The 20,681-nt window shown below is 39.0% G+C and overlaps 1 protein-coding gene across 1 annotated transcript in view; it reads right to left on the bottom strand.

Moving 5' to 3' along the window:
* Nucleotides 1-8,150: 8,150 nt before the first annotated feature.
* HCRTR2 (hypocretin receptor 2) overlaps nucleotides 8,151-20,681 on the bottom strand; it is a 145,717-nt gene continuing 133,186 nt past the window's right edge. Inside the window, exons 6-7 of the mRNA XM_075864134.1 lie at nucleotides 11,923-12,044; nucleotides 8,151-8,904 (exon numbers count right to left, since the gene is read on the bottom strand). Coding sequence (XP_075720249.1) covers nucleotides 8,678-8,904; nucleotides 11,923-12,044 — 349 coding nt within the window. The 3' untranslated portion in view covers nucleotides 8,151-8,677. The remainder of the gene's footprint in view (nucleotides 8,905-11,922; nucleotides 12,045-20,681) is intronic.

Here is a 20,681-nt window from a genome sequence, read left to right as displayed (position 1 = left end):
AGGTTATGGCTCTCGGAATTTGGCAACACAAAATAAATTGTATTTTTTACACTTAGGTTTTTACTTGTAAAAGTAGTAAAATATAGAAAAAAAACCGATATATATTTGGCATCACCGTAATCGTATTGACTCACAGAATAAAGTTAACATGTTGTTTTAATTGCACAGTGAATTTCGTAAAAACGATGTGCAAAAAACCATGGAGAAATCACAGTTTTTTTCATTTTCTACCCCACAAATAATTTTTTGCCCATTTCCTAGAACATTATATGGCACAATAAATGGTGCTACAAAAAACTACAACTCGTCCCACAAAATCAAGCCCTCATAGGACTATATCGACAGGAAAATAAAAAAAGTTATGGCTTTTGGAAGGTGGGGAGGAAAAAAACGAAAATGAAAATCTGAAAAAGTGCTGCGGCGGGAAGGGGTTAATTGTTGCCTGCACTCATAAAGAATGCCACATGGAGTGATTAACAACTTTTCTTGAATGAGTTTGTATACAGGGAGAGTTGTGTGGGTGGGGGGTGGAAAGGAACTCACAGACTTTTTACATAAAAACACTGAATCAAATCACAGAACTCTATATATTGCTTAGATAAAGTAGCATAGGAGATCAGATGGAGATGCTTTTTATAACATGGGGCCTCATTTATCAAAATTATCTAACACAAAAATTGTCCTTGTTGCCTATAGCAACCAAACTAAATGGTTGCTATAGGCAACAATGGTCTGAGAGAAGTCAACAGAGGCTGAAGCGTCACAGTGCTTTCCTAGCATCACTGCTACTTTGTACTCCCGAACAGTTGCCAGACACCCACCAATCGATATGCCATCAATATCTTTCGAGAGATAACCTAAGCCTTGAATTTTTAGGGTTCACCTTATCTGTTTCGTTAATTTCATGTGCATAATTATAACATGTAATCCATTTTCCTTGTAACATTTTGAGTTAGACAGGCCAGTCTTGTTCTTTTTATTTAACTATATTTGTTTGCAGTGTAAAATTTACAGCATAATCTTAATACTTTTGCATTAATTGCACTGTTCATGGTGGAATAAAGACAATCTTTTTGATACTTTGATACCTGCATGTGCTGCGGTTTTTCTATCTATTTGTGTCTGTTTGAAGTTGGACTGGCTACAACTTGACACTGCTTGCACCGATTTAAACTTTTTTCTGTTTAATGCCCCTCATGAATTTCTCTGGGTCTGTGATGTGCTGCTGATCTCTCTCTTAAAATGCACTGTTAGCAGGGCCGGCCTTAGGTTGGATGACACCCGGTGCAGGAATCTCTATTGCTGCCCTACACAAATTAAAAATTAACTACATATATACTGGAACATATATACTGCACATACATAAAGACATATACATGCAAATATACATATACACACAGGTAAATATATAGATATACAGACACATCCACACACACAGTAGGCATGTATACATATATATATATATATATATATATACACACACACACACACACATATATATGTATATACACACACACACACAGACACATATATATATATATATATATATATATACATACACACACACACACACACACATATATATATATATATATATGTATATATATATATATATATATATATATATATATTTGTAGAGGAATGATCGAGGCACTCACCGAAGCTGGCAAACAATTTCTTTATTACAAAAAGATCTTGGTCAGGATGTGGAATTGCCTACGGCCGTTTCACGTGCGTACACGCTTTCTCAAGGCCCTGGCGTCACTTCCTTCACCTGCCCTTTTATTTACAAATTAGTACACATCGTTACATAACAAAAAATTAAAAAAGACAGGGAAATGCACAGTATACTTTGGTGATTCATGCAACTGATACATTCTAATCTTGAAATATCAATATTTCAGTATCAAATTATCTAAAAACAAATAAGGTTCATGTTAAAAACTAACTCAGATCATTCCGATCATTGAGACCGAGCGGTCCTAGCGCACATGTCAGAGAAATAATCTCTGCCTCTCTCTGCAACAGAGATTTGTGTCTGTCTCCTCCTAACGCCAATGGCTGAATGTGAACAATACCCACAAATCGCATACGTCGAGCGTTATTTTCATGTTTCTCTTGCATGTGTTGTATCAACCTAGGGCATCCCTCACATGTGATTAATGATCTTATATGTTCACGAAATCTTACATACATGGGTCGTATAGTTTTTCCTAAATAAAATCTACCACAGTCACAGATCACTGCATATACAACGTATTGGGTCCTACAGGTTATTAATCCATTAATTTCAAACGTAATGCCCCCTAAATTCAGGTTCCTTGTACGTATTATGGAATTGCAATAATTGCATTGTCCACATCTATGGTTACCCTTTGGACTATTAGCTGTCAACCAGTTCTCTTTGCACTTCTATATATATATACTACCGTTCAAAAGTTTGGGGTCACCCAGACAATTTTGTGTTTTCCATTCACACTTTTATTTATCAAATGAGTTGCAAAATGACTAGAAAATATAGTCAAGACATTGACAAGGTTAGAAATAATGATTTTTATTTGAGATAATAATTTTCTCCTTCAAACGTTGCTTTCGTCAAAGAATGCTCCATTTGCAGCAATTACAGCATTGCAGACCTTTGGCATTCTAGCTGTTAATTTGCTGAGGTAATTGGGAGAAATTTCACCCCATCCTTCCAGAAGCCCCTCCCACAAGTTGGATTGGCTTGATGGGCACTTCTTGCATACCATACGGTCAAGCTGCTCCCACAACAGCTCTATGGGGTTGAAATCTGGTGATTGCGCTGGCCACTCCATTACAGATAGAATACCAGCTGCCTGCTTCTTCCCTAAATAGTTCTTGCATAATTTGGAGGTGTGCTTTGGGTCATTGTCCTGTTGTAGGATGAAATTGGCTCCAATCAAGCACTGTCCACAGGGTATGGCATGGCGTTGCAAAATGGAGTGATAGCCTTCCTTATTCAAAATCCCTTTTACCTTGTACAAATCTCCCACTTTACCAGCACCAAAGCAACCCCAGACCATCACATTACCTCCACCATGCTTGACAGATGGCGTCAGGCACTCTTCCAGCATCTTATCAGTTGTTCTGCGTCTCACAAATGTTCTTCTGTGTGATCCAAACACCTCAAACTTGGCTTTTTCTTTGCCACTTTGCCCTGAAGGCCAGCATCCCGGAGTCGCCTCTTCACTGTAGACATTGACACTGGCGTTTTGCGGGTACTATTTAATGAAGCTGCCAGTTGAGGACCTGTGAGGCGTCTATTTCTCAAACTAGAGACTCTAATGTACTTGTCTTGTTGCTCAGTTGTGCAGCGGGGCCTCCCACTTCTATTTCTACTCTGGTTAGAGCCTGTTTGTGCTGTCCTCTGAAGGGAGTAGTACACACCGTTGTAGGAAATCTTCAGTTTCTTGGCAATTTCTCGCATGGAATAGCCTTCATTTCTAAGAACAAGAATAGACTGTCGAGTTTCACATAAAAGCTCTCTTTTTCTAGACATTTTGAGAGTTTAATCGAACCCACAAATGTAATGCTCCAGATTCTCAACTAGCTCAAAGGAAGGTCAGTTTTATAGTTCCTCTAAACAGCAAAACTGTTTACAGCGGTGCTAACATAATTGCACGAGGGTTTTCAAGTGTTTTCTAATCATCCATTAGCCTTCTAACACAGTTAGCAAACACAATGTACCATTAGAACACTGGAGTGATGGTTGCTGGAAATGGGCCTCTATACACCTTTGTAGATATTGCATTAAAAACCAGACGTTTGCAGCTAGAATAGTCATTTAGCACATTAACAATATATAGAGTGTATTTCTGATTAATTTAATGTTATCTATATATAGATATACACATACACAGATTTATTTATTTTCTACAAATAACTTAGATTCTCCATGCCCCTTATTAGCTTCGTTGCTCTTCTTTGTATTTTTTTCCAACTCCAGGGCATCCTTTCTATGAACTTCTGTTCTTAGTAAAACCGTGCTGGCTGTCACTTATAATATTATTTTTTGTCACATAATCCTGTATATAGTCCCTCAGTAGCACCTCAAACATTTTTCCCTCTATTGATGTTAAACTAACTGGTCTATAATTACCGTCGGAAGAACTAGAGCCTTTTTTGAAAATAGGCACCACATTTGCCCTGCGCCAGACCATTGGCAGTATACCAGTAACCAGAGAATCTCTAAATATTATGAAGAGGGGGAACTCTAGGGTGTAACCTGGTCCCGGGGCCTTGTGCACATTTATTTTATTTAACTTAGATTGGACCATACCTACATTCAGCCAATTCAGTATATTAATTGATGTATTAACAGCACTGGCACCGGCTACATCAGCTGCTCTGTCTTCTGTTGTATATACAGAGCTAAAGAACCCATTTAGTAACTCTACCTTGTCTTGATCCCCTGTGACTAATTCTCCATTACCACTATTTAGGGGTCCTACATGTTCAGACCTTGGCTTTTTTGCATTTACATACGTAAATAATTTTTTAGGGATTTATGTTGCTATCCTTGGCCCCCTGCTTTTCATTTTGTATTTTCGCTGATTTTATTACATTTTACAGATCTTATTAAGCTCTTTATAATTTACAAAGGCTATAGCTGTACCCTCAGATTTGCATTTTTCAAATGCCCTTTTTTTGTCATATATTGCACTTCTTACAGCCATGTGGGGTTTAATTTTGGTCAGTTATACTTGTCACCTATAAGAATAAATTTTGCACTATAATTATACAAAGTAGATTTTAAGATCTCCCATTTATCATTTGTACTATTATTTGACATTTTAGTTGAAGAAAAAAAAAGTAGACTTATAAAAAAGCTACTCACCTTTAGTAGAGTTGGAATTTTTATCTATAGGCAGGTTAATGAATTACCATAGAGGTAATTCTGGCAATTTAATTATCATTATTGATAATAATAATAATAATAATAATAATAATAACAACAATAATAATAATAATAATATTATATATTCTTTTCTATATGTTCTTGAATCAATGGGTTTTTGTTTTACTGGGATCTCATTGTTAACGGCAACTGTGAAAAACCCTAAATACTGCCTTATTAACATGTCAAAAAATGCTTAAATTAAAGAACTAGTTTAAAATAAATATGTTAGGGAAAGTTATGTAGTTGTGATAGTATTAAAATATTTAAAAAAGTAATGGATTGAAATGCACATATTCACATAGTTTACTATCATCCTTTGTAATCTTATAAAATATGCACATTGCAATTTAGAAAAAATGGCACTTAGCCAAAAAAAACGCAAGGCAAAAGAGATAAAACACCACCTAAAAAAATGCAATGTTTCTATTGTGTTCTATTTTTCTCATTGACTTCCAGCTAACATCTGGCTGCAGTGAAATGCAGTGAGATGCTGTGAAAAAAACACCAGAAAAATTTTCATAAAAAACATGGCTTTTCTTTTAAAAAAATGCTGCGTGTGAAGCCACAGTTAGGAAAATAAGTTGCAAATGAGGCTTCAGCTCAGAAAATACAAGTTCTTAAAGTTACATATAAAGCCCTTTCCAGAAAAATGTTAAATCTAGCTGCGACTTAATTTTGTAATAATATTATACTAATTACATTTATGTATGCATATAGGATTGTGAATAAGTGTAAACATTACATTTGAAATTATTTTATATATGAGTTTGAATATAGAAACATACACTATATAGACAAAGGTATTGGGACACACCTCTTAATCATTGAATCCAGGCGATCATTCAGTCCCATTGCCACAGTTGTATAAAATGAATCCCCTAGCCATACAGTCTGGCTTTACAAACAATTGTGAAAAAATAAGTTGTTCTTAAGAGTTTCCTCAAGTCAAGTGTGGTACTGTAATAGGTTGCCACAGTTGCAACAAGTGAGTTCAGGAAATTTTTTCCCTACTATATAGTCCACGTAAAGTTACAGAGCGGGATTGCCAAATGCTGAAACGCATATTGCATAAAAGTTGCCAAGTCTCTGTTGTCTTATTAACTGTAGAGTTCCAAACTTCCTCTGGCATTAACATCAGCATAAAAACTGTGCGTCGGGAGCTTCATGGCATGGGTTTCCATGGTTGAGCAGCTGCATTCAATCCTTACATCACCAAGCACAATGCCAAGCCTCAGATGGAGTGGTGTAAAGTATGCCGCCACTGACTCAGTAGCCGTGGAAACGTGTTCTGTGAAGTGACAAATCACCCTTCTCTATCTGGTAGTCTAATGGATGAGTCTGGGTTTGGCGAATGCCAGGAGAACATTATCTGCCTGACTGCATTGTGTCTACTGTAAAGTTTGGTTGAGGAGGGGTAAGGCTATGGGGTTGCTTTTCAGGGTTTGGTCTAGACCACTTACTTCTAGGGAAGGGAAATAATAATGCTTCAGCATACCAAGACATTTTGGACAACTTTGTGGGAACAGTTTGGGGAAGGCCCTTTTCTATTCCAGCATGACTGTGCCCCAGGGGTGGAAGAACTTGACAGGTCCACACAGAGCTGTGACCTCAACCCCATTGAACACCTTTTGGTATAAATAGAATGGAGATTGCGAGCAAGGTCCTCTTGTCAAACATCAGGGTCTGACCTCACAAATGCTCTTCTGGATAAATGGGCAAAAATTTTCACAGACACCCCAAAATATTGTAGAAAACCTTCACAGAAGAGTGGAAGCTGTTTTAGCTTCATAGGGGAGACCAACGTCATATTAATGCCTATGGATTTCGATGGGATGTCATAAAAGCTGGTGTAATGTGTAGGTGTCCCAATACTTTTAACGTATGGCATATAGAGTTCTGTTCTTTACTGAAGTATCACTAGTATCATAAAAGAAATGGACTGATCCTCAACCGAACAATATCTAATTTCATGATATCTATGTTTCTAGTACCACATTATAAGTTTTTCTGCCCTTACTGAAAATCTAAAAGGTTGCTGTCCACAACAATAAAGTTTTTGTGCTCTTGACTAGCAATTTCTATTTTTCTGGCTGCAAAAAAGATCTGATTAGACGACGATTGAGCCGTTACCATGGTTTTGTAAACTATGCTGGGTTTTACAGACATCCAGGTAAAATGATTTTTTAAAGTGGATCCCTAGAGATTATGTTGGAAAGCCAAAAGCATGTTTTATTTGAGCCAATATATCTCTTTTTACTGTCTTCAGCCAAAGGGCGAAGTTAACGTTACAGATTATATGTGTGATTTTGCCCACTCGTCACAGTTCCCTGCATCCGAACCTTTTGGCATCAATTGTTAGGTTCAGCATACTCTGAGAGAATGGGTCCATAATTACAAACATAGTTAACGACTCTGACATTTTATGCTATTTTATTTTTACTTTGAGATTCACTTTAACAGTGCTTTGATTCCCACCCACTTAATATTTGGAAATGTTAAATCCTCAAGGAGATAAACACTCATCACTATGCAATGCCGGAATGACAAGCCCTCAGAAACGTGTATCTTGTTAATAGTTTTGACAATATTGGTAGCATAAAAAATTTTCTTTAATCGTAGAGGACATACCTAGGACTCCAGGTGACACAATGAAAGGACAATTCTTAGATTTGTTGAATCTTACTCAAGCGTGAACTTGGGAAAAACTCAACAAATATAAGAGCCGAGACATCACCTCTCATTTGAGTCCGTATGAAAGCCATAACAAAATAGTTTCCTTCTGAACAGTTTGATGTCACTACTATTTAGAGTTTATGAGTATTGCAATAGGGGACCCAGGAGTGTACCTAGTTATGATGTGTTTTCAGCCTATTTTTGGGGCATTGGTACTGTTGATAAACCATGACTCGTTGGATCATCTGAGTAAGGCTGAAGGGTAAGAAATAACGAAAACAACCTTATGGCTGCACGATTTTGCAGGTAAAAAGCTATTTTACCTGCAATACCGTGCAGCTATTAACAATCAATTTTAAAACCGTGGCGAACAGCATGCTGGTGCCATTTTCATCCAAATCATGGCCGCATTAATAGTACCCCGTGGGGCCTCAACCTAAAACTTCACTAGAATTCTAAAATAGGTGCTGCAGATTCTGAACTACTTAATTCAGATAAGAAAAATAATTAACTATTTCATTATGACATAAGAGATAAGAATGATTGAGTATTTTAACATGCAAAAGGGTTTGCGTCACATAATATTAAACAAAGCTGAAAACATACTTTAGACAAATCTGTGTATCTTGGATAGGCCTAGTACAATAATGTTTAGGGATCTAGAAAGTAATGGCTATAACAGGGGTGGATTGACTATTGAAGCAGCACCGCAAACCTTCTCAAGTGTGTTACAGCTACTGTGATGGTAAGGGGCACATGACCATTATTGCCCAGGGCCCCGGAGCACCTTTGCCTGTCCCTGGGCTGTAAGTTTACTTCAATTGTCATTTTTTAATACAAACCATGTAGATTGATATAACTTTTTTTATTCACTCGAATGTTTTAATATTAAAGATTTATTATATGAAGAAGAACTTGCTGTTATATTGGGCACATAAAATAATCCTACATTTTAAAATTATGGCTTCTTAAAATTTGTATCTATAATTTAGAAGTAATAGAGATAATTATCTTCTCAGCATATCAGAAGAAACAACTTTCGTTCCAAGCTCAAACTTCGATGTTTTGCATTCATTCGAAAATTTACCAGTTTTGCATTTGTCCAGTACCACTTGTGTTCAGACTACTGATATTCGTTAAGACAACATGTTCTGAGATTCTTGACACATTATCAAAGTTGCTGATCTGTGTAGTAAGTGATTTTCTACTTCCAGTGCTGGCTCTTCCTCGAGTTAGATGTTCATCTTGATTATTGTTGTTTCCAAGGCAACAGCATGAAAAGGCCGCTTTGAATTCTTCTCTAAATTTACCTAAAAAAAAAAATGGTAACAGGTTGCCTTATATAAACCCCTAAAAGTGCTGGGCTGTTGGGAGAAAGGAAAATAGGAAAATACAGGCAGCAATAAAAACTTCTCTTAATTAACTAGCCCTAAAAAATGTCCCCATTTATTCCACTGTACATTTTTATAGATAACAATATTTCTAAAACATGAGATGAGCAACCCAATTCCAGTTAAAAGGTGATTTTGACAATAGAAGACTGCTAATGTTACTTCTTCAGGACCCACCCAATTTTGGCATTAAATGGACACTATCAAACAGCCCATGCTAATCTAATGGTATACTTAAAATAGATCAACTTTGTAATTTACTTACTGTTAAAATGTAGTTGTTTTATCCATGCAAATTCTGTGTGAAGTTACTCCCACTAGGTGTCTACCTTCCTGTAATCTGCCCCCCCCCACCCTATTGTCAAGCAAAGTCCATTCCTTGTTACAGAGCAGAACTGAATGGCTGAAGAGGGTGGATGTGTGTCACTTCACTGCTTGCCTATACAGGTCTATGGAGAAGGGAGGGGGAGCAGGAGGAGGGAGTCATTTATATTACTTCTTGGCTATTCAGCACTTCGTTGTTCTTTTTTGGGTTTGCAAGAGAAACACAAAAGAAAGAACATACTAACTTAACAATCTTAGCCTTTGTTCACATCTGCATTGGAACTCCATTCATGGGTTCCGTCTGAGTTTTCAGAGGAACCCATGAACGGAATCCAAACTGCAACAAACGGAAACCATAGGTTTCCGTTTACATCACCATTGATTTCAATGGTGACGGATGCAGTGCAAATGGTTTCCATTTATCACCATTGTGTAAGGGTTCCGTCGTGTTGACTAAATCAATACCGTAGTCGACTGCACTATTCATTCCGTCAAAAAGACGGAACCGGTACACAACGGTGACAAACGGAAAACATTTTCACCGGATCCGTCACCATTAAAATCAATGGTGATGCAAACAGAAACCTATGGTTTATATTTCTTTCAGTTTTGATTCCATTCATGTGTTCCCTGAAGGAAAGCTCAGATGCAACTCGTGAACGGAATCCCGACGCCGATGTGAACAAAGCCTTAGTCTTATATTTTGCTTGTTTGAATTTACCTTATGTTATGCTCACAAAGGGCACACAGTTAAGCCATGTTCACACATTGTGTAAAGACTGCAGAATTTCTGACCAGATTTTCTGTGTGGAAAATCCACAGAAAAAGTGGTAGGAAATTGAAAGTCTAAACGGAATGTAATTTCACTGCCTGATTAAACAATTAAAATACTTAAATTATTATATTTTCCAATCTTTATTATATCTTACAATATATTAAAATGATCTCCCTAGCCACTAAACTAAACAGGCGCAGGTAGAACAGGTAAGAGGCTTAAGGTGTCTGGGTACGATATAATGTATATCCAGCTATTCGTTCATAGACACTAATCCTCTCTTAAGTTATAATATATTATCCTGATCCCCTGCCACAAGATTAGTGTCTCTACGCATTTCAACACCCACTATATAATTGGGTGCATCATCAGGGGTCACATATAGATTTTACCATTCAGCCAGTAAGCCACGTTTTCATGCTTATTAGACTCCCCGGCGTGCATATGACGCTGGTTTATTGGCCGCACACGTGCCAGGAACACGCCAGATATATAAAAGCCAAGCCTCTCCCATCGGTTGGCATCATAGAAGCGGACCTCTAATCCACATCATGAACGTCATCCTGATGTCCTGGACAGTACAGCCTCCGTAAACCGGTGCTTACCGGCTGAATGGTGAAAACTATATGTGACCCCTGATTATGTACCCAATCATATAGTTGGTGTTGAAACGCTTAGGGACACTAATTTTGTGGCAGGGAATCAGGACAACATATTATAACTTAATAGAGTCTAGGTGTCTATGAACGAATAGCTGTGTATACATTATATCGCACCCGGACACCTTAAGCCTCTTTCCTGTTCTGCCGGCTTGCGCCTGTTTAGTTTAGTGGCTAGAGAGCCCGTTTTAATAAGTAAAATATTATATTAAAAGTATTTTAATTGTTCAATCAGGCAGTGAAATAATATATAATTGAATGTAACGCTTTTTGACACTTTGACAGTAATAATGTCTAATCGGAATATCATTCCGCTGCATGTCAATTGTTACTGCAAAAATGCAGCAAAATTTCTGCACAGAAAATCCGTACTAAAATTCTGCAGTGTTTACGCTACGTGTGAACATGACATGTAATTAATCTATACTTTAAGGGGATGCCGACTTTGGAATACTATTTAATTAAGTACATTAAACTGTAAAGGATCTGCCTGACACAGCTTCTGTGTCGACGCCCGTGGTTACTCACTCTGCACCTGCTCCTAAGTCTGGTCGAGTGACCCCTTCTTCCAGCAATCAGTCGGGGAGGCTGAGGAGTGCGAGAGCCTATCACAGCCTGGCCAGACGGAGCTAGCTCCCGCCCTCTGTCTATTTATACCTTCACTTCCTGCTCCTCCTTTGCCTGTGATTCTTTCAGTCTGTTTCCTGGCTCTGCTGCTGCTGCTTACTTGTCTTCTGCTTCATATTGACCCTGGCTTGACTGACTATTCTCCTCGTCCACTCCTGGTTTGACTCGGCTCGTTCACTATTCTCCTGCTCTGCGTTTTGTACCTCGTCCACTCCTGGTTTGACTCGGCTCGTTCACTATTCTTGTTGCTCACGGGGTTGCCGTGGGCAACAGCCCCATTTCCCTTAGCTTCTGTGTACCCTTGTCTGTTTGTCTGTCGTGCACTTAGTGAGCATAGGGACCATCGCCCAGTTGTACGCCGTCGCTTAGGACGGGCCGTTGCAAGTAGGCAGGGACTGAGTGGTGGGTAGATTAGGGCTCACCTGTCTGTCTCCCTACCCCGCCATTACATAAACATTTTCAATAATAATAAAATAATGATTATTCTCAACCCATCTTTATTAAAGTCCATTAGTTAATTTCATGAGGAACCGAGTAAAAAGAAGAACTTACCACTAAGAAAGTTGTAAATTATTGGATTAGCTGCACTATTAGCATACACCAACCAATGAGAAAATGTAAACCAAGCATACACTGTTTCCCTGTCATTTGTCTGAGCAAACTTTCCAAAAACCCTAAAACAAAACAGAATTCAACAAGCATTACTATAGTCAAAAACAAATAAGATATTTTAAACAATATATTAAAATTAAACATCAGATCTCACTATAGTATTTTAAGGGGTTTTCCCACGAGGGACGTTTATGACATATCCACAGGGTGGGACCTGCACCTATCTCTAGAACGGGGCCCCCTAAACCCCGTTCTAGCTTGGTCTGCTATCGCTGACTCCCGGCCACTTCCTGACTTCATGGTCGGGAGTTACGAAAACAGCGTAGCTCGCTGAGCTACGTTGTTTCCGTAACTCCCATAGTAGTGAATAGCAGTTACGGAAGCAGCGGAGCATGCAGGCTACGCTGTTTCCATAACTACCATTCAGTTCAATAGGGCTTACGAAAACAGCGTAGCTCAGCGAGAAATCAGGTCGGAAATTAAGGGCCCCGTTCTACAGATAGGTGTGAGTCCTAGAGATGGGACCCGCATCTATCTGTCATTTATGACATATCCTGTGGATATGTCATAAATGTCCCTCGTGGGAAAACCCCTTTAACTGAATCAGTTGTGGAATAAGTAAACTGGTAACATCACAAAAAAACATTTATTTTCTGCATTCAAATTTGTATGAATTAATGTACAATTATAGGAACAGAACTCAAAATAAAAATGTCTAGATAAATTGCATCAAAACCTTATCAAAATCAATTGTTTGAAACCCCTTTAAGACCTTCCTTTTTCAGCGTTATAATAAATGTAAAAAAAACTTCACATGGGATGAAATGTTATCCCAGGAGGCCAGGCTGCGCTCAGAATAGAAGATAGCGTCATTAGGACAATGGCCAAGGGTAAGTATAAGTTATTTTATTAATTTAGATTAAAAAAATATTATTTTTTCTCCTCACGTGCAATTTTTGCGGCGGAATCACAGCGATTCCGCCTCAAAAGTCGAAAGACGTAGCTCTTTATTGCGGATTTTACTTCCCCATAGAATTTAATGGGGAAAACCCACAACAAAAGAGCAGCAATTCTGCAGCATTAATTGACATGCTGCGGCTTAAAAAAATGCACCGCAGGTAAATTTATGAAAAAAAAATGTTGCCGTTTTTTTCCCGCTGTGTGTGGATTAGATTTGTTAAAATCTCACCCACACTGCTGCTACTGTAATACGCTGCAGATTAGCCACAATTAAATTCATTGCGGAATATCCAGCCTTTATGCCTAGTGCCATCCTACCCTTAAAAGGGGTTGTCTACAACTGATGACCTATCCAACCTATAGGTCATCAGTATATCATCGGTGCGGGTCCGACACCCGGACCCCGCACTGATCAGCCGCTCCGGTGGCCTGCGGGCACGGAATGTCATTGCCCATTATGCGATGTACGGAGCCGGAAGTAGTTGGCTCCATACATAGCATAGCGGCCGAGCTGCAGAGCTGCAGTACTGCAGCTCGGCCACTATTCCTTGGCCGGAGTCAACTGCTTCCAGCATGTAGTCCGGTGCCTGGAGGCGGCAGGAATAGCTTAACGGTGTCAGACCCCCATAGATCATGTACTGGTGACCTATCCGGTAGTGAACAACTTTAAGTGTTTTTGGACAAAGTTCCAGAACCCTATGTGTTTGTAGACATTTTTTTATTTCTTTAAAATAACATCTGCCAACGATGCCAAAAATTCCATGGAAAACACTGTGTGTGAAACTGGCCTCAAAGTTATAGCAATTGCATAAAAAATTAATTTTTTATATATAATCAGCTTCAAAATTATTGGCACCCATTATGGGAATAAGCTGAATTAAATATATATATTAAATAAATCATACATGCAATGACAATAGATATTTGCACCCCATTATTATAATTGCTAATTCCTGGAAATAACAGCAGAACGGAGTAGCTTTCTGTAATGATTAAAGGCTATGGGCACTTTTGCACTGATTTTTTTTTATTGTTTATTTGCTTTCTAAAAGCAAACTTAAAAATTTCTACCATTTTGCTGCAGTAAAGTCTGTGTAACTTCTGTACGTAGATGGTTGTCCTGCTGTTTTTGACAAAGATCCAACAGCACAATGCTCTGGGCTTTCTCTACTCTCCCCCTCCCTTATGCAAGTGTAATTGTTAGCAGCAGAGAGAGGTTGAAGGTTGTACACTGCAGCTAATTATGTGAGGAGGGGAAGACATAAAAGTTTCTGGAAGGGCAGAATAAACAGACTGCACTGTATCAGCGTCTAGATAGGAAGGAGAGCACACACAAGGCAGTTTGCAGGGTGAAGAGGAATAGATCACACAGGATGTGTATGAGTGTAGAGAGAAAGCAGGGCACCCATGGCAGACTTTATAGGGATAGGGAAATTAAACACTTCTCAGCCGTAGTTTCTGTCAGCAGAAGACAAAAGAGTTCCCTCAGGAGCTGTATTAAAAGAAAAAAAAATCAGTACAGAGATGAAGCTGTGCTGATACATGAGAGCTAGTAAAGGAAGTAGCTCCCCAGAATCACAGACCTTACATCGATGTATTACTGCGAGGGACACATCGACATGAGAAGTCTGAAACTAGAAGCAGGTTGGTAACTGCATATTAGAACGTCTGAAAATGAATGGAGTAATGAAGATTTCAGCCTGAAACTTTTTAACTCAAGGTAACCACTTACATATAAAAATATTTTTTTCCGTGTTAAAGGTGTCCATAGACTTTAAGAAGGTTGTGGAACAATTGCTTAGGTATCTTAGACCTTTCCTTATGCAGAATATTTCCAGTTCCTTGATATTCTTGGGTCATTGCTTGTAGACTGCCCACTTCACCACACATCACAGGTTTTTAATTGGGGTTCAAATCTGGAGTCTGTGAAGGCCATTGCAAAACTTTGATTCTGTATTATTTTAAGGAGTATCCCTACCTCAGTGAAAGAGCTACTGTTGCTTTAAATGTATGGTGTTATACATGTTTAACTGATTTTTCTTCTAGGTACAGATATGGGAGAATAATTATAGAGACTGCTGATGTTATGCTGTCCTTATTTGAGTGTGAAATGCTCTTTATTCATGATAAATGCTGTGATGTTGTTTTGCTTCTATACTGTCACCTAGTGACCATGCTGCATTAATATGATGTTGTACTGGGTTATTATGTGCAAAGACCTGTGGTCACATGTGTTGATAGCCTGCAGGTCCTCAAGCCATTACGACTGCTTAAGTAATGGTTGCTTACCCTACCTCTTGTTGGCACTGGGAGAAAAGACCCAAGCGCCATCTTGAGTGGATTTCTCTGCACCCTTATAGTTGTGAGAACACTTACAGTGTGGTGACACTGTGTGCCTCACACTGGAGGTGGCATTTAATTAATAAAAAGTGGCTGTTCCCGCCTGACGGAGTTAGTGCGTGGGCTGCAGCCCTGAAAGCAGATGAATGCTGTTGGCACCAAGCAAAAGAGGCTGACAGTGAGGGACGAGGAGAGGAGCCTCCCCACATACTGTGAGAGTCATGGCAGCGGGAACAATCTACTATGGGTGGGTAAGCAGGTGCCAGATCTGCCTAAGTGTATGCTTTGTCCTGGGCGCCTTCGCCTTCAGAGGGGTCAGCGACCAGAGTTGCAGGGGGCATCCTCACAAGCAAGAGACTGTGAGAAAGTTGTCTGGAAGTTTCCACGAGCCTCCCCCGTGATTGTGTTGCTGGGAAAGGCGAGTGGAAGTTGCCAGGGGACTCCCCATGATCGTAATTTGCTAAAAAGGGCAGAGGCCTAAAGTGGATGGGAGGAGCCTGTGCTCTGTCCAAAGGAACCAAGCTGGTGAGCCACCATTGCTGCATTGCCTGAATCTGCCGCATTTTTGTATTTTGTTGAAGCGTTAGCGTATTTTTGTAGTGCCCTGCAACCATGTCCCAGCCGCTGTGGTAATAGTTGTCAGGTGGCTGAGGATGTGTTGTCATTGTATAACAGGCCAATACGCCTTTTCACGGCGGCCACTAATGGGCTTTATTCTGATGCATAAGCCTTTTAACGGGGCTGCATCAGGATAAATAAACGGAGCAGGGAGCTGTCAAATATTCCTGCTGTCAGCTGACAGATGTAGCTGAGAGCTGGGGGCATCCCTGCTAGAATGTGTAAGATTGATATAAGTATCGATGTCAGCCGTTTAACCCCTCAGATGCGCCGCTTCTGAGTTGTTTTGGAGAGGAGGGAGCTCCCTCTCATCCCACCGACACCCGGTGATAAGATCACCGAGTGTCTGTGTCTCCGATGGCAGCTGGGGGCCTAATATAGACCCCCAGGTCTGCCTGTAGTGAATGCCTGCTAGGTTATGCCGGAGGCATGCCCTAGCAGATGCCTGTCCGTTTTACACGGACAGGCAGTAATACACTGCAATACAAAAGTATTGCAGTGTATTATAATAGCGATCGGATGATCGCATATTAAAGTCCCCTAGTGGGACTAGTAAAAAAGTAAATAAAACGTTTAATACAGTTAAATAAAAAAAAAAATTGAAAAAAAAAATGAAAAACCCACTTTTTCCCCTTACAAACTGCTTTACTATTAAAAAAAACAAAATAAAGTAAAAAAGTTACGCATATTTGGTATCGCCGCGTCCGTAACAAACCAGACTATAAAGCTATTACATTATTTAACCCGCACGGTGAACGCCGTAAAAAATTCAATAGAAAACTATGGAAAAATTTCTGTTTTCTGTGAATCCTGTGAAAATGTGATAAAAAGTAATCAAAAAGTCGCATCTACTCCAAAATGGTACCAAAAAAAACGACAAGTCTTCCTGCAAAACAAAAAGCCCTCATATAACTGCATTGGCGGAACAATAAAAAATGTATGGCTCTTCAAATATGGAGATACAAAAACAAAGAATTTTGGAAAAAAAACGTTTTTACTTTGTAAAAGTAGTAAAACATACAAAATCGATACAAATTTGGTGTCGTTGAATAAAGTTATTGTATTATTAATACCACACGATAAACGGCATAGATTTAGGACGCAAAAAAGTTTGGCAAAATTTCTGGGTTTTTTCTATTCCCCCAAAAAAAAGTTGTTAAAAGTTAATCAATAAATAATATGTACCTCAAAATGGTGCTAATAGAAAATACAACTTGTCCCGTAAAAAACAAGACCTTATACAGTTATGTTGACGCAAAAATAAAAATGCGACAATGGAAAAACTTAAAAAATACCTTGGTCATTAAGGTTTAAAATAAGCTGATCATTAAGGGGTTAATGGTTTTTCCGGAGTGGGTGCACTGTGGCTTTCACGTCACATTCCTTTACGTACAACCTGGTCTCCAGAGTTGTGCAGCGTCAAACCGTGAAAACCCTCATGTGAAGATATACATATTCACCTAAGTGGGCCAAGCTGAGAAGGCCCTCTTTAGCAGAAGTCATTATATTGGACTGAGCTGTCCTAGAAAGGAACTGTAACCAAGTCTCTAGTATTATTATTATTATTATTATTATTAATAATAATAATAATAATACTCAGATTACTCAAGTTTGTACTGGTCTGTAAACCTTTGATATTCTAGTCCTTCTCAATGAATTACAAAGTCATCAATAAGTTCATTTAGTTCAGTAATTCAATTCAAAAACTTAAACTCATATATTATATAGATTCATTACACACAGAGTGATATATTTCCAGCATTTTTTTTCTTCTAATGTTGATGATTATGGCTAACAGTTGTGAAGGATGGTTTATTTGCTTATATTCTCCATATTAAATTACATTATGAATTACCAAGCAGGATGCCAAATTTTGTATTTTTTACATGATGTGAAAGTGATTAAAACAATGTTTAAATGATTTAATTTCTTGCAGCGGTCATCTTGTCTGTAGTTCCCATCTTGGTTCTTTTGTAGTGAATAAGAAAGTCATTTTTCCTTTAAGACAAGTATATTAATGTTGGTTTCTTAGTTAGTTATCTTTGACCTAGGTTCCCATACGAAGCTTGCAGAGAAGGGACAAGGAGTGAGATGGGAGGGCGGCAAATATGCTTGTGGGAATGCCTCCCCCATCTTACAGGAATATTCTTGTCAAGAGAGATAAGGCACCTGCAAACCTAATGTGTGAAGAATTATAATGATGTATCTGGAATGTATCGTGTGTCTGTAATTGGCTGAATAAGAAATATTGTCACATTGCCCCTGATTGGTTAACCTAAAGCCTACACCCCTTCTGAATATTATTATTAGAATTGTGTTTGGAAATAAACCCCCAGAGGAGTATTTGGAGCATACCAGCAGCATCTGTGTGTTATTTCTCCTCTCTCAATATATATCGGTATGAAATATCCTGTTTAGGACGCTGGAAAAAGTGCCTGGCGTGAGTGTCTGTTGGAACACTCGTCTAAATTTCAGTCTAATATATTTTGAGCCATTGACTTCCACTGCAGTAATGGTGCTGTAAAAACCCGGGAGATTGCATGTTAGATAGCTGTCGCTAGAGAGGTCTTGCGCTCTACATCTGTGAATTACAAAAAACTGCGGTAGGTAAGGAGCTTATTCTTACACCATTCACACATGTATTGCATAAGCCGCGGAATTTAGCTGTCATGACGTCACATCTTCTGAACGTGGCCCTTTATCCAGAAGTGGTATGAAAGATGGATCCAAAAAGGTATGTTGAAACTTTTTGTGTGATGAAAGTTTGCAGGTGCGTACGTGATCTTGAACTGTTGATATGAAAGACATGAGAGAATTTTTGCCAGCAAATATATTGTTAACCAGAAAAAAATTGTGTGAAGTATAAGACCTCTCCCCCCTTGGAATGACGTAGCGCATGGCGGAGAGAAGTTGTAACTCACATGTGAAGTTTTTGAAATGAAAGGATTGTAGTTTGGACAGTGAGGAAAAAAACTAAAACTTGTGTTTTCTGCTCTGTTGTAGTGTGTCATTTGTTATTTAGTTGTTGTGTAAAATCGTTGAGGATTAATAGTTATTCTGTTACCCGTTTGCTCTGGGATTATAGTTGGGAGGTACTGACTGTTTGTAGGTGACAGAAGAGTTGGATATTTGTGAATAATATCCTGTAGTCAATGGTTAAGTCCTTATAATGGAGAATCCAGTGCAACAGGGAAAACTTTGAATGTAGTTTTGAATAATCATTGATACAATTTTAGCACACACTGCCAGCTCGTAATACTATCTGTAAAGGTCCTTCTGTATGAACCAAAAGCTATATCCCGGCAGTGAGGGGTTTGTAGATATTTGAAATGAATGTGACCAACTCCTGTTTGATTCAATGGAGGTTCATAAATGTTGATTGTGTTGAAGAATTTGCTCTTGCAATTGTTCATTAGCAGCATTTTGTCTGTTCTTGATGTTCAATACAGTGAGGGATCAGAGGAAAGGATATCCTACTGCTAGAATGTCTGGAGGAACGACTTTTGATATCGTATTGGTAAGACAGTCTAGGAGATAGACTGGTCTGAGATATCTGTCGGCAAACGTGGCCAGTTTGCCTGGAGGTGGAGGATTTACCGGAAATCACCCTACTGCTCTCCGACCATGGGGTCAGGAGAAAATGAGACAAAAAATGCGGGACAGCCTTGTGGCATGGGTCCCGGCCATCATTATAGTAGAATGAGCAAAAGAAGCTGGGGCTTTAATTGTTAAGAATGTTAAAGAGTGATGGGAGTTGGATCTTGTGATGTTGGAAGAATGTGAAGGCAAAATAACACACTGTAAAAAAAATTGTTATAGAGGCTGGCAGCCGTAAGATGGTTTGTTGCATGTGATAAATAGAATGGTTTGTGGAAAATTGAGAAAGGGACGGTGGATGGCCAGGAGTAACAAGGCATACGTTAAGGCCTCGTTTACACGAGCAAGATATACTTGCGTGCGACGCGCGTGCTTTTCACGCGTGTCGTACGCACCTATATTAGTCTATGGGGGCATGCAGACAGTCCGTGAGTTTTGCTCAGCGTGAGTCCGCTGAAAAAAAATCACCACATGTCCTATCTTTGTGCGCTGTTCGCGCATCACGCACCCATTGAAGTCAATGGGTGCGTGAAAACCACGCATGCCGCACGGAAGCACTTCCGTGCGAACTGCGTGATTCGCCACGTTTTTTGCGTGCGCAAAACGCACACGCTCGTGTAAATCACGCCTTAATGACAAAGTAAGTGATTACAGGTGGTTACAAGTAAGTTGATGTGAGAAAGAACAATTTGAAAACAGGTGTAAATTTTGATAGGAAGAGTGAAGAAAACGAAGCAGCCAGGTACATTGCAGTGACTAATGTGTGTCAGAACGGGGGGAGTATAATGTGAACAAGTGTGATGTGACATCTGTGTGATGTGTGAGACATGTGTGTAATGTAACATGTGTGAAGTTTGAAACTAGTGGCCACAATAAAGCAGACCTATATTGTATGCTCTTATTTTTAACAGCGGTAATGTCTAAAAATTTTAGTGTCTTATGTATGGGGTTAAAATCAGTTCCTCTCCTCTGTGTAAAGGAATGTTTCTTATCTTTGCCGCGACTACACCAAGCGAGAAAAATATTACAGCAGGCTGAATTTGTCTGCAAAAAGATAAAAGTTACGTTGCATATTTATGTGTTATGATGTGATAAGATTTAATGTTGGAATGTTTTGATGTTGATTCAAGTGAATTAAAATACAGATATTGTGAGACAAGGGGTCTTCAAAATGTATGTACCCC

The sequence above is a fragment of the Rhinoderma darwinii genome, chromosome 4, assembly GCF_050947455.1.
Source record: "Rhinoderma darwinii isolate aRhiDar2 chromosome 4, aRhiDar2.hap1, whole genome shotgun sequence".
NCBI lineage: Eukaryota > Metazoa > Chordata > Amphibia > Anura > Rhinodermatidae > Rhinoderma > Rhinoderma darwinii.
Note: the sequence above shows the minus strand (reverse complement) of the source record. Positions and strands in the feature narration are given on the sequence as shown.